This window comes from Balaenoptera physalus, assembly GCF_965194825.1.
Source record: "Balaenoptera physalus genome assembly, chromosome: 13".
Taxonomy (NCBI): Eukaryota; Metazoa; Chordata; class Mammalia; order Artiodactyla; family Balaenopteridae; genus Balaenoptera; species Balaenoptera physalus.
In genome coordinates, this window is record NC_138892.1 from 4,598,864 (window position 1) to 4,613,532 (window position 14,669).

Sequence of the window (14,669 nt, forward strand, 5' to 3'; positions counted from 1 at the left end):
GAGCTTGGCCGGAGTCGGAGGTCACCGGAGGCTAGACGCTTGGGGCGGGCGGGGCCGGAGCGGACCGGGCGTTGGAGGGTGGGGAAGGGAGCCAGCCCGGTAGGTCCGGGGCCGGAGGTCAGAGGAGGGCGGCCCGGGGCGTGGCCTGGGGCGGGTATGGGGTGAGGCCTGGCGTGCCAGGGGCGGGGTCTAGCTGATCGGGGGCGGGGCCTGGAGCCGGTGGCGGGACCTGGATGGCTGGGGTGTGGCTTGAGGGCGGGCAGGGGCGGGGTGGGCAGCTACCGGGGGCGGGGTTCGGATGGCCTGGGGGCGGGGCCGGGCGAGGCCGGGCGGGGCAGGCGGCGGCCTGGAGGCGGGCGGGCGGTGTTGGCGACGCGGAGGTGCGCTCGCCTCACTGGACTCGGCAGGAGGCGGCGGCGGCGACGCGCACAAAGGCGGATTGTGGCTTCACTGGTGCTCGCGGCGGGCGGCGCCGGGGCGGGGGCGGCGGGGCGCGCCAGGGGCCCCCGCGGGCGCGGCGCGGGCGATGAGCCGGGGCCCGGCATGGCCTCCGCGCGGCCGCCGGGCCGGGCCTGCGCCTCGGCGCCCGCGCCCGCGGGGCTCCGGGCCGGGCCGCCCGCCCTCCCCTCCGCCGCCGCCGCCGCCTCCCCGGAGCCTGCGGGCGGCGCGGAGGCCGAGGAGCGCTCGCTGCAGCACATGCTGCGCGCCATAGCCGAGGAGCGCGGCCGCCTGAGCCTGCGCCGCGAGGTCTGCGGCCTCGGTGAGTGGGGTCGGCCGGGGTCGAGGCCGGGGCCGCCGCGTCGTCGGGGTGTGCGCGCCTCTGGGTGTCTCTGCGCGTCTCTGTCTTTGCGTGTGTCTCTGTCTCTGCGTGTGTCTTTGGGGCTCCCTGCGTGTCGCATCCCCCTCACGCCCCCGGCTCCCCGCGGCCGGCTGTTTCCTGTGCCTCCGCGTCTCCGTCTCTGATTTTGGTCCCAAGAGCGGTCCGGCACGCTCGCGTCCCTGTTTGTCTGTCTCCCGGGTCACTCGGCGTCTCCCTCTGTCTGTCCATCCGGGCGTCTGCCCGTCTCCCTCCTTCCCCTCCGTGGCTCCGCCCGGCCTCTTCCTTCTCCAGGAAGCCCTCCCTGGGGCCTCAGTGCCGCTGCAGGGAGTGCGGGCGCTGGCTCTGGGGAGACCCGGAGCCCGACATGGCAGGGCCGGGGCCCCGTGGGCTCCGGGCAGACCTCCCTGCCAGCTGCCCCGGCCACCGTCCCAGCTCGCCGGGAGGGCAGGTCTCCGGCGTCCCAAAGCCTTTGTCTTCCCTCACCGTTCTCTTTGCACATTGGCTCTAACTGGGGACCTGTTGGACCGTCGCCCCCTGAACCCACCCGCTTGGCAGCGGGAGCGGGGCCGGCCGCCTCTCTGGGTGTGACGCTGGTCTACGGAGGCCCTAAGTCCTAGATGGGCCGGTGACATGGGGTGGAGGTGCCCCGTGTGGTCTGCGAGAGCCTGGGGCTCCAGGTGTAGGTGGGGTCTCCCGGCGTGGCTGGGCGTGAAGTGATGGCTACTGACGGATCGTGTTCAGACTAAAGCCCGAGGAGGCCGTTTTCTCTCTGAAAAGACCCCTCCCTTCTTCCTGCGGGAATGACTTCATACCACGTTCTCAGCCACCCCCCATCCCCACCCTCATCCCCAGTCTGGGCTGGGGCTGTCTGAGGGGGCGACAGCATTTTGTGGAGAAGGGAATGTCAACGTTGGAGATTCTGCCAGACCCACTCCCCTTCATTCACCATTGGGGAAACTGAGTCCCAAAGAGCCAGCGCATCCCCACCTAAGGTCACAAGGCATTCCAGGCCCCTCAGTAGGCCACACCCTGGAGGTTGGAAGACGAGAGGAAATAAATTTGCGTCCTCCTTTTTGCAGGAGGCAGACTTGGTACAAGACATTTCCCCTCAGCAGGTCTCAGCCCAGCCTGCCCTGGAACGAAGCTTTCTTCAAGCATGGGGGTGGGGGCATCTACAGGCCGGGATGGACGAGGACAGAGGTTCTCTGGTCTCTTCTGAAAAGGTGTCACTAATTAGTTTCGAGCAGAAATGGAAGGGTCCTCATTCGTTCATTCAGCACATGTTCATGCCCGCCTGGCAGGCCGCCTGTCACCTGGCACAGAGTGTCTGAGAGGGGAGGGGTCGGAGGGACCATTGCTCAGGCCCCTCAGCCCTGTTGGCTCAGCAGCTCCGGGCACCCCTCCTCACTCCCCTGTCAACATGGTCCTACTGTCCTCTGAGCATCTCTCTGCCCTGTTAGACAGTCCCTGCCCCCAGGAGCCTGCAGTGCCACCCCCTAAGAACAATAATTTGCTGTAGCACCTGGCATTTCCTGAGCACTCAGTATGTGCCAGGTGCTTTATGCAGGCTCTGTCAATTTGATACTGACCTTGCCAGATACAGGAACATTATCTCCACTTCACCCATGAGGAGCCTGAAGTCAGAGAGGCAAGAGACTAGCCCAGGGGCAGTCTGCGAGGAAGCTGTATAGCTGGGATTGACCCCTGGTCAGTGTGACCCCAGTGCCTGTCCCCCCAGATGTCCCAACCAGGCCTTACTGCACCTACTGCGCTGCATCTGGGGAGGGGACCTGCCCATAGTAGGCCAACGGCACAGCCTGGTGGTTGCACTATTGCTGTGTCTTCCCTCCTGCCTCTAGTTCCCCCTCACACACGAGCTCTTCCCATCTTCCCACCCCCAGCCCCTCAGAACTCAGTCCCTGTAGTGCTCTGATGCGCTGCACTTTTGTTTCTGCTCTTTTCTGCGCCTGGAAAGCTACCTCCTACTTAACCTGCCCTGCAAACACGTGCAGGTCTCCCTTCAGGCCTCAGAGCTCATGCTGCCCCCCGGGGACCCTTCCTCCACACACTGTCCTGCTGCCTGTGCTCTCTTTGTACCGGGTTCGCGTCCGGTGGACGAACGGACGACTGTGGCACTGTGATGGTCTGTGTGGCTGTCTCCCCAGTTAGCAGGTGACCCCCCCCCCCCCAAGGGCATTGCCCAAGTCTGAGTCTCCTCAGTGCCCAGCACGGGGCCCATGCAGAGCAGAGCCCCAGGGCACACTCAGCAAATGAATGAGAGGATTACTTTCTGGACTGGGGAATGAAGGGTGTGGATGGGCAAGGAAGTTGGAAACCTAAAGTCTTAGAAGGGCTCACGTTGCCCGTCTCTCTCATTTTTCAGATGAGAAATGTGTTCAGAGAAGGGCAAGCTAAACAGTGACTTCACGCCCAAAGTAGAGTTAGGACAGAATGACTGGCCCGAGCGCCCAGGCGTGAACCCAGAACGCCCTCCCCAAAGCACTTGTACCATGTCACCTGCTCATCTCCACTTTGCAGCTGGGACAACCTGTTACATTTATGAATTAACTTAAACCTCCCAGATTTTTGTTGTTGTTGTTTAATTAAAGCTTAGGTTGTTCAGAACTAACTTCAGGTATTTTGAAGGTATAAGGGAGCCTCTGGGGGAGACGCTTGACCCTGGACAATCTGTTGTCATTTCTTTTATTTATTTATTTATTTGGCTGTGCCGGGTCTTAGTTGCAGCATGCGGGATCTAGTTCCCTGACCAGGAATTGAACCCGGGCCCTCTGCATTGGGAGCACAGAGTCTTAGCCACTGGACCGCCAGGGAAGTCCCTCTTTATTTAAAAAATAAATTTATTTATTTATGTATTTATTTTTGGCCGCGTTGGGTCTTCGTTGCTGTGCGCGGGCTTTCTCTAGTTGTGGCGAGCGGGGGCTACTCTTGGTTGCAGTGCGTGGGCTTCTCACTGCGGTGGCTTCTCTTGTTGTGGAGCACAGGCTCTAGGCATGCGGGCTTCAGTAGTTGTGGCTTGCAGGCTCTAGAGCGCAGGCTCAGTAGTTGTGGCACACGGGCTTAGTTGCTCCGTGGCATGTGGGATCTTCCCGGACCAGGGCTCGAACCTGTGTCCCCTGCATTGGCAGGCGGATTCTTAACCACTGCGCCACCAGGGAAGTCCCGCTGTTATCATTTGAGTCACAGTGTCCGTCTATGAGATGGGAGAAAGCGACTACCCCCCTCTCCCTGCCCGCATTGTCTCTTGGTTGCATGATGAAAAGTACCTTGGAGATCCAGACCTGATTTTTGAATCTTGTCTACTGTGGCCTCTGCAGTAGAAGCATTTTTTTGAGGACTTGCTCCGTGCCAGGTGGGGGGATCAGCCTTGATCCGTGCTGCGTGGGGTGTGGCTGCAGTTGAGCGGGGAGAGAGAGCCAGATAAACAGGTGACTTGGCTGAAGTAAAAATCCTGCTGGAAGCAGCCAGGGCTGTGGACACTCTGAGCCGGATTTTGGTGTTTTATCCACAGGAAACTGCCTGTGATTCCAGGTAACAGGTGAGCCAGGCTGATGGCTGAGGCGGCCTTTGCGGGGCTCCAGAATCTCTGAGTTGGGAAGAATCAGGTGGTCCAATGCCCAGTTGTTGTGTGATGCAGACGTCTGGACCAAAGGTGGAGATAGCCTGACACTTCCTCCTGGGGCTCGGGCCTTCTAACGGGCCCTGGACGTCAGCGCACGCGTGCTGTGTGGGCAGGCTCCCTTCAACGGGCAGCACGCCCCTGGCGTTTGGTCAAGTCACATGGACACGACCCGGGTCTGAGTGGCGGAGGGGCGCTGTGAGTGGAGGGGCCTTCCGCCTGCTGCTTGTATTGGGCCCTGCCTAGGCTGAGCGTTTTATTTTATTTTATTTTTTCAATTTATTTTACTTTATTGTTTTTTCCCATGGCCGCAGCTGGCTTGCGGGATCTTAGTTCCCCGACCAGGGGTTGAACCCGTGCCCTTGGCAGTGAAAGCACAAAGTCCTAACCACTGGCCTGCCAGGGCAGTCCCCAAGGCTGAGCATTTTAGAGCTGTTTATTCTTGGGCTCTCGCCCCCGTTTAGGTGGCCTAGGGAATTTTCTCTCTCTTTGGAGTGCTGTGGGACAAAAGGAGTGTTTCACATTCACCATTTCCTTTTATCGTCAAAATAATCCTCTAAGGTAGGTATCTTTAAACTGTTCTCTTTGTCCTGGTGAAGAAGCACAGGTTTAGAGGTGAAGTAACATGCCCCCAGTCCCATGGCCAGTAAGTGGCAGAATCTGTTTGAGCTCTTAGCAGGGGTGAAGCCCTCACACCTGGCCTCGGGTGCGTGTGGCCTGGCCACCATAGGTGTGCTCAGCTGCCTGGCACGAGGTGGGCTGAGGAAGGGCCCAGGTCGAGGTGTGAGAGGTTGTGAGGGGCACAGAGAAGGGGGCCACCTCGGCCGACCAGGGGGGTTCGTGTAGGCGTGGCCTTTGAGAGGGGGCTAGGGTGGGCAGGACTTGCCTGGAGGAGCGGGGAGGCTTGAAGCCTGGCTGTGGGAGTTGAGGCTGGAGCGGTGTTTGGGGCTCCGAATGCCCGGCTGGGACTTTGGTGTTCGCTTGGCCTGGCCTTCGGCAGCTTGGCGGGTGTTTGACTCGTGGACCGACCGGCACTGGAGAGGCCGTTAGCACGAGGGATGCTGCTCACGTGCCGTGTGCCAGCCCCGCTGGACCTGCAGCAGCACCTCCTATGGAGGCAGGTTCCGTTACCAGCCCATTTTGCAGATGAGGAAACCAAGCTTCAGAGGGGAAAGTGACTCACCCAAGGTCATGTAGCTGGGAGGTAGCAGAACTGGGGTTCCTGGGGTTCCAGCCGAGGCATGTCAGGTGCCAGTAGCCATCCAGCAGAGAGTTCTGGAATGAGCCAGAGGAGTACGGGGGAGACTGCCTTCCTGTGAGCCTCGCCTCTGTGCTGAACACCTACACGTGCGAGGCACCTGACACCACCCTGTGAATCGGGAAGGGGACCTTGCATGCTCGGCCCAGCCCTCTGTCTTGCTCGGTGCAGTGTAGCTGGGCTCAGTGGTGGGCGGGGGATGTTCATGGGAGGTGTGGCTGGAAGGGAAGACCGGGGGCCTAAGCACACCATGCCACTGTTTGGAGCTTCTGGGTCCTCATCTGTAAAGTGGAGACAGCAGAGTCTGTAGGGTCATGGAAATTGTCTGAGAAGTGACAGGCACAGCCTCATGCCGCCCCGTGAGGACTGCAGGAGACGCGGCAGGAACAGACCCAGCACAAGCCCTGGCACGGCGTTGATCCTCTATGCTGTTGTTGTTATAAAGGACACAAACATCTGGCCCCGTGCCTGCACGTGGAATCAGGGTTGGATTCAAGCTCTGAAGTTCAGACTGCTTTGCAGTGGCTGGGGCCAGTTTCTCTGGGCCCTCTGTCCCCAAGGCAGGCAGAGCTAGTTCTGGGGCAGTGCAGCGGGGAGGAAGTGTGGCCGTTTAGAGTGGCAGTGGTGTCTCTTTCGGTTCCTGCGCCTATTTTTAAGGCCTGTGGGTTCCGGCCTCTATCCGTTTCTGGGGCTGGAGCAGCCCGGGCCGCTGCCGGTGTGGTCCTCTCCCAAGGCAGGGACTCTGCAGCCTTCCAGAGAACGCTGAGGACTCTGGACCTCGCACTCTAAGGAGACTGAGGGTCATGGCTGCAGGGATTCTTGGCAAAGCGAGAGGGCCATCAGCTGTGTTGGCACCCTCGCCCCTCCCCTGGCCTGGGCGCCAGTGCCTGCTCTGCCCCTTCCCTGAGGCCTCGCACAAGCCGTGCCCCCTCCTTGCAGCGTTGGCTCCTTATTTACATCTGCCTCCTTCACTGGGCCGGGCGGCCTCAGGAATACCAGCCAAGCCATGAGACCACTGCAGAGAAGCCCCGAGCAGGACTCTTGTTAAAAAAACAGCATCAAAGTTCCCAGACAGATTTTTTCCAATTAGAAAATGTTACATGTACAATATGGAAACTGGAAAATATAAGAGAATGGAAAAAAATTACTCATCGTTCCAATCATGCAGTCACACTATTAACTTTGCAGCATCTTGCTTTCCAATCTTTTTAAAGCCCCTTTAAAGAATACTTGATATTCTATGCATAAAGTTTCTTAATCATGCTTTCTCACTTAAAATTCCTAAAACATTTTCCGTGTTGTTCAAACTCTAAACATTATTTAAATGATACAGGATAGTTGAGTGGATGTGCCATAATTTACTTAATTGGTTTTGTCTTGTGGGAAACTTAGCTTGGATCCTGTTTTTCACTCTTATAAATAGCTTGCAACAGGCCTCTTCATTTGTGCGAAGCTTTCTGCATTTGGATGACTTCTTTCGGCTGCCAACCTGGGAGGCCATTTCTTAGAGGCTGCTGTCTGACCCCCAAGGCAGGACTAGGGCCATAGGTGGATGTGACGGGTGGCAGACAGATGTTTACCAAACTCATAGAGAACTTTGTTATTTATTTATTTATTTGTTTATTTATTTTAATTTTTGGCCATGTCGGGTCTTAGTTGCAACATGCGGGATCCTCTGCTGCAGCACATGGGCTTCTCTCTAGTTGCAGCGTGTGGCCTCAGTAGTTGTGGCGCGTGGGCTTAGTTGCCCCGCCCGCGGCCTGTGGGATCTTAGTTGCCTGACTGGGGATCGAACCTGCATCCCCTGCATTGGAAGGTGGATTCTTAACGACTGGACTATCATGGGAGTCCCATGGAAAACTTTCTGAATCATTGGCATTGGCACAAACAGGAAGAAAGGTGAGTGGTGGGTGACGGCTTCCTGGCACCCGGGTGTGCCAGCTGCTGAGAGAGGATCCAGCCTCAGACGGGGCTTGGGGCCGGGTGCCCGCTGGTCGGTGATTCTCCAGGCCCGTCTTCTCCCTGGGATTCCAGGCTTGCCTGCTGAGCGGGGGAGGCAGGGGCCCTTTGTCCTGCAGCTGGGGACGGGGAGGCCTGGGAGCTGAGTGGACCCAGGCTGCTCCTCCCCTCCAAGACCCTCTCACTTCCAGCTCTGGGCGGCCCCTGCCCGCCCAGCCTTGGGGACAACAGACGGTGGCCCCCGGGTCAGCACGGGTGCCAGGCTGCCTGTGCCCAGGCCCTGTGGGTGCAGTGCAGGCCTTGGTCCTGGCTCTTACCCTCCGGGGGCTAGTGTGGGCGGGGAGACAGTGCTGGGTGTGACGGGCAGCCCTCCAGTCCGTCCTCTCGCATGCTGCTGCGCGGCTTTGGGACAGGTGTTCTTCCGAGAGCGGACCTGACGTCCCTCTGCCTGACGTCGTGCCCTCCTGGCGTCGGGGCTGATCTGGCAGTTTGCTCCCCACCTCCTGGTTTTGGCTTGGGCAGCAGAACATCCTCAGGGTCACAGCCATCCTGGGGGAGCCGAGATGGACAAGAAAGATCCAGAATTCAACCAGCCTGTCACTGTTGCTGTGCGGACAGGTGGGTGAAGCTCAGAGGGGGCCCTGGCAGACTGAGCACGAGAGCCAGAATGCCTGATGGGCCCTCCCGCCTGTTGTCTCGGTTCAGGTAAAGAGATCGAGGCCCACTGGGGGCAGGGCAGGGTGTCCTTATTTTCCGTGGGCAGTGACCGGGCTGGGGTGTGGAGGGAGAGAAGCACAAGGAGGCCCCTCAGGGCCCAGTTGGCCGCAGCAGGAGCTGAGAGGTTGTTGGTGAACCTGCAGACGAGGGGTCAGAGCGTCTGGGGGCCGAGGTAGGGGCCGCCCAGCTGGGGTAGGACCCTCTGCACGGTCCAGGCCGTGCAGGATGAGCATCAGCTCACTTGGGAGGAACCGCCTTTTTAATATTTACTTATTTATTTTTATTTATTTGGCTGCGCCGGGCCTCAGTTGCGGCATGTGGGATCTTTTTTAGTTGTGGCATGCGGGCTTCTTAGTTGCGGCATGCGGGATCTAGTTCCCTGACCAGGGATCGAGCCCGGGTCCCCTGCATAGGGAGCGTGGAGTCTTAACCACTGGACCCCCAGGGAAGTCCCTAAAAAGGGAGTCTTGTGTCTGATGGGATACAAGACAAATACCCGGTTAGCCTGAGTCTTTTAAAGCAACGGTCCCCAACCTTTTTGGCACCAGGGACTGGTTTCATGGAAGACAGTTTTTCCATGGACCGGAGTGTGTGGGGGGGATGGTTTGGGGATGATTCAAGCACACTACATTTATTGTGCGCTTTATTTCTATTATTATTACATTGTAATATATAATGAAATCATTATACAACTCACCATAATGCAGAATCAGTGGGAGCCCTGAGCTTGTTTTCACTTGCCACTCGCTGATAGGGTTTTGATATGAGTCTGCAAGTAATTGATTTATTACGGTCTCTGTGCAGTCAAACCTCCCTGCTGATGATAAGCCGTATTTGCAGCCACTCCCCGGCGCTAGCGTCACTGCCTCACCTCCACCTCAGGTCACCAGGCATCAGATTCTCATAAGGAGCTCCCGACCTAGATCCCTCACATGCACAGTTCACAGTAGGGGTCGCGCTCCTACAAGAAGCTAATGCCGCCACTGATCTGACAGCAGGCGGAGCTCAGGCGGTAACGCGAGCGATGGGGAGCGGCTGTAAATACAGATGGGGCTTCGCTCACTCACCTCCTGCTGTGCGGCCGGGTTCCTAACAGGCCACGGGCCTGTAGCAGTCCATGGCCCGGGGGTTGGGCCCCCTGTTTTAAAGGATATGTTCTTTGCCTCCCTTGAATGACCAGTGGATACGTGAGAAGTGTCTCTTGGCAAAGTGAAAAGGAGAGGGGCTTAATTTTTAGTCCTGTAGTTGGAGGTGCTGTCGCTGTTTATCTGTAGTGTAAAAATCCTTTGGTTTGGGACAAGCTTTGAATCTTGACTGTTTACACTTGGGACAACGCTTATGACAGAACAAATGAGAAAAGCAGAGTACAAACTATCCTTTACGAGGAGCGGGTCTATCAAGATCATCAGGAAAAAGCCCGACTTTTACAAAGGGCTCTGCTGCGTCCTCACTGGTGCTCACAGCTGCTGAGCGGAATCGTGGGCGGCTCTTGTCTCTGTTTACAGAGGGGGATTGAGGCTCAGGGTGACGGGGACCTCGAGTGAGGCGGGCCTGGGCTTCTGCCTTCTCATTCTTTCTGGAATGTTGCTCACGGGCACCATTGCAGCCGCACCACCACCCAAGACCCAGTTGATTGCTCACCTTTTCTGTGCTCTCCACCCCTCTCTCCGTGTACATTTTTAGGTAACTGTAGTCACTGTTGCCTCCCTCGTGCAGGCCATAGTGACTGAGCATCCGGGGATGCAGAGCTGGACTGGGCTTGGCCCTGCATCCTGGGGCTGAGAGCTTCCCCGGGAGATGGTAGTGGCAGGTGGGTAGAGGGTAACCGATCATGCTGCCCCCTGATCCCGCCCACACCCATCACGGACCAGCCCCCACTGCTGACTGCCCTCGGACACCCGTCTCCCCAGAGTGTGTCACCTCCAGCTCAGCCTGACCAAGACTGGGCAAGGGTCAGCCCTTCTTCACCCGCACCTCCAGGTGTGGCCGAGTTCTGTCTGACCTGAGCCATCCCTCATCCCCACCTGAGTCACCTGTGGGCTGGACTGCACCAGCCCCCGCGCCTGGTCCTCTGTCCCACCACGGCTGCCACTCCTGACTGTCATACTCTGCTGCTTACACCCCTAAAAACCTCTGAGGCCTACAAGTCAGAGTTCAAGATCCTCTGTGACCTGGCCCTGCTGACAGCTAAGCCCCAGCCGTGCGAGTCTTCTCGCGGGGCTCCTCCGCACTTTGCCACTCTGTCGCCCCGTCTCTCAGGGGAGCCTCACCTCTCAGTTCTCGGCTCAAGGCCCCGTCTGGCCCTTTCCTGACCCCTTGAGAGGATCAGCTGGGGCCCCCCCACCTTTGTTCTTGACGGCGCCTGTACCGATTTCTGCCATCAGTCCTGTGGCACTGCATAAACTCCTGTGTGTGACTTCCTCTCCATCACCCCCTGGGGTCCCCTGCAGGGTCATTGGCACTGGCTCTGCATCCCCTGTGCCAGCTCAGGGGGGGACTGATGGTGGAGCGAGGCCCAGGGAAGGGGCTGTGAGGGGAGTGTGGGTGATGAATCGATGGGTTGGTATCTGTTGAGTGAAGAGGGTGGTCATTTCTTGGGGAGGTAGCCCTCAAGTGGGGCAGTCCTCACGGGGGGTCCTGCCTGGGCAGAGACAGAGCAGGGAAGAAGGCAGAGGAGGCTCAGAAATTAATTTTCCCTGAATGCTGTGTCACGTTGGGGAAGTCACTGCAGCTCTCTGGGCCTCCGTTCTCCTGGCAGAGTAGGACTGATTACTGCCCTGCGTCCACCTCGGGCAGAGGTCAGCCTCCAGACCTAGAGCATCAGAGAGTGTCACGGAGGCTGCCTGTGACAGGTGACGGCCCTGGGTCAAGTCCACGGGGCCTGCGGGAGTCGCTGTGGGCAGGGCCCTTCCCCCTTCCAGCTCTCAGTTTCCTCTTAGGTAAAATGGGGAGAGGAAGGTTGACATGGACCACTGTTCACAGCCCCTGGTTCTGGGATGTGTGGTCAGCAGTCCACAGGCATTACTGCCTAAAACCGAGCCACTTGAGAAAAGCAGGGCCAGTTACACTGCACCTCAGGGAGGTCAGTGCCGCTCTGTGCTCTGATTCAGGGACAAGGGAAATGAAATAGGAAGAAGCAGAAGTAGGAAGAATTGCATACGCCACCCTGCAGCCCACAGATGGAAATAAGAACCGGTCGTCCCACCACCCAGAGCTACGCCGTCACGCTCGGGGCTGTAGGTTTCATACCCGCCGAGCCCCCCGGCTCTGTCTGCAGGTCCGTCCTACCGATCCGCAGCATCTGGTGGCGGGTGCTGCCTCGGGGGGTCCCCGAGACTGCGCCCCCTGCCAGGAGGGGGGGCCTGGCGTTCCAGCTTCCCCTGACCCGGGGAGGAGGGAGCTGCCCCCCAGCGGGGCTCGTCAGCTCTTGCTCAGCTCCTGGGAGCCCTTGTCCCGCCCCACTCCCTGTGGCAAACCCCAAGGAGTCCGCTTAGGCCGGAGCTGCTGAGCCGCGCAGGGAGCAGGGATGGGGTCATCTCCGGCCGGGCACGTGTCTGGGAGCCTCCCTGCAAGTCCGGCTGCCGCCCGTTACTGCAGGCCCAGCACTGGTCGTTCCCATAGCAGCCCGTGGTGAAGGGGGGTGTCACCCCTGCCGGCAGACGAAGAAGATGAGACCCAGAGAGGGGAAGGCCCTCGTTCAGCGTCCCAGGTAGTCAGTCTGGGTTCTGGGCCCAGCTCTCCTGGACTCGAGGCTGTGGCCTGTCCCTCTCACGCTTGGACATCCATCTCTCCAGGTAGAGGCATTTGGCGCCTTTTTTTCCGTGTGGCTTCGCCCCGGTCTAGTGTATGAAGAAGAGTCCCGCCCCCTGGTTGTCACAGAGAAGAAGGTCTTAGAAGAAGCGAGAATAAAGGAGGGAAATGAAAGAGGAGGCAGGCTTGGGAGTGGGCCTTCCTGGGGAAGGAGCTGCGGCTGGAATTGAGCAAGGGAACCAAGACCCCAGGAGCGAGGAGAAATGAGACAGGCGGCCCCTGGGGGAGGGGTGGGACGTGTTTGGAGGGACTACGCTAGGTGACATTGAAGGGAGAACACCTGAGGGGCAGGTGTCCTTTGGGTCTGCCCGGGGGCTGGGGGGAGGGGGACTTGAATCCTAGCTTCACGCAGTGTGTCATCAGCTTTGCATCCTGGCACATTGGAAGCGCTTGGTAAACGGCCTGGAGCCCGAAGCCTGCAGGAGTAGGCGCTGGGGCACAGCGGTGAGCAAGACAGTCTCTTCCGCCTGGACTCACTGGGTGGGCTGGTCCAGCTGTGCCTGGTCCCCAGCTCTGAGCCTGGTCTGCGGGCCAGGATGGGCGCACCAACACGGCCTGGGGTTGCTGGGTTTCAGCATCTGCTGTGGTGCAGCGGTGGGAGCGGGTGGGCTGTGAGCCTCTTGCGGTGCTGGCCAGGCTTCTGGGCTTCTGTCACGCGCCTCGTGCTGCGTGGCGCGGTGGGGTGGGGGCAGGAGGAGGTGGAACAGGGACCAGGGCAGTGATCAGGGCGGTGACCAGGTGATCGCAGCCCAGGAAGGTGGGGAGGGTGGGCGGGAGGCGGGAGCTGCAGTGGCTGGGTGGCGGCTTCTTTCGGGGCTGGGGCACCTGTGTGGGTGTCCACCGAAGATCCCTCCGGAGAACGGCACCTCGTCTTGGAGGCCCGTTTATGTGTCACAGCAAAACAGTGAGTCAGGAGTTTGAATAAGGCCACGTCGGTGACGAGCTCCTAGGAGATGGGAATTTGAATGTGGAGCTCCTGTTTTGGCCTGATAACTGCTTAGGCAAGATCGAAGCCCTCTGGGAACAGTTGGTGGGGAGCGAAGTGGCCGCAGTTCTGTGACGGTGGCCGCAGGGCTGCAGGGGTTTGCAAGCATTGCTGTTCTGGAGAATGCAGAGGATTGCTTTTGGGAACTGTGGGCCGTGGGAACTGAAGCCTCACCCTTGAAAGTGACCTTGAGGTCGGGGTCCGGGTTTGTTTCTCACTGCACCTGCGGCCTCAGGTAATGCCCAGCACAGAGCAGGCTCCGAGTGGGTGCTGAACCCGACTTGGATTCCAGTGCCAACTCCCATTGTGATCTTGCTAGGTAACCAGGACCGAGGGCCTCCTGGGGGTGACCTGAGGGCTGTAAGGATTAAGGATTAAGGATTTTGCAGCATGGCTTACATTGTGAGAAGGGACAGTGGCTTTGGGCTGCGTTTTAAAGCCGATGTGGTGCTCTCTGAGTAAACTGGAAAACCAGAGTGTGTTACAGTCGCGCGGTTATTTGTTCAACATTCACTGACTCCCCGCTGTGGGCCCTGCCCTATGGTGGGTACCTGGTCACCCTGCCAGTGAGGTGCCTTGTCATGGTGGGAAGGGACACATTAGTGTGCTGGTGTGACAGGCTTAGAAGGCAGCTCTGGGCCGTGGTCTGGCTCTGCCACCTGCCAGCAGTGCGACATCAGACAAGTGAATCAAACCTTGAGCCTCGATTTTCTCATCAGTTAAATGAAGGTAGTAACGTTATCTCACAGGGTCTCTGTGAAGATCAAATGAGGTAAAGTGGCTCAGGTGCGTCAGGGGAGGTGCGTGGGGCGGGTGGTGGGAACAGGCCCCAGGGACGTGATGGCCGAGCTGACGTGCACAGGCCGGGTTGGGACGCGCCTAGGGCCCCGTGGTGCGGTCCAGGAAGACTCCATGGTGAGGGGCGGGGTGGCCTGAGGATGCGCAGGGTGTTTGGTCAGGGATGAAGGGAGGGGCTGCAGCATGGGGGACCACAGCGCAGACTGGAGGGGCTGTCTGGAGGGCCTGGCTCATCTGGGGAAGGAGGCTCGACTTTTTCCTGGAGAAGAAGGGGGCCAGGCAGGTGCTGGGCTCTCCTGACCCGGCCACCTTGCGTCCTTGAGACCCCGTGCTTCCCTTAGGCTGGAGCGGAGGACCCGCCTGGCCTGTGGGATTGCTCACGTGGGGACCCGCCTGACCGGTACTTCTCCATCCAAGTGCCTCATCAGGGCAACCCTGGGCCTCCCTGGGCAGCTTCTTTGTCTTTTGTGCCCTGAGGGAGGGTCTCCAGCCCACGAGGGGCACTGAGAGGCACGAGTTGATGAAAGGCCTATTGAGGGGCCACAGAAGCCTATTCATGCTGCCCTGGCTGCCGGGGGGCGGAAGCGGCCAAGGGCTGCCTTGGACTCTCCCCAAAGAGGCCAGTTGACCCCCAGCCTTTGGGAGGGGCCAGGCTGAGCCGAGGCTGCTCCTGAGCCAGGCGGTT

At 59.3% G+C, this 14,669-nt stretch overlaps 1 protein-coding gene across 3 annotated transcripts in view; it reads left to right on the forward strand.

Moving 5' to 3' along the window:
- Nucleotides 1-342: 342 nt before the first annotated feature.
- The window catches only part of KIAA0930, a 40,981-nt gene continuing 26,654 nt past the window's right edge, over nt 343-14,669 (forward strand). The window contains exon 1 of one of the 3 annotated variants that reach the window (XR_014252548.1): nt 343-760. Coding sequence is in view for 2 of the 3 variants with exons in the window: in XM_082420933.1 (XP_082277059.1) it covers nt 544-760 (217 nt within the window). In the remaining variant the exon portion in view is untranslated. The remainder of the gene's footprint in view (nt 761-14,669) is intronic. The other 2 variants (XM_082420933.1, XM_082420934.1) reach the window with 2 other exon arrangements.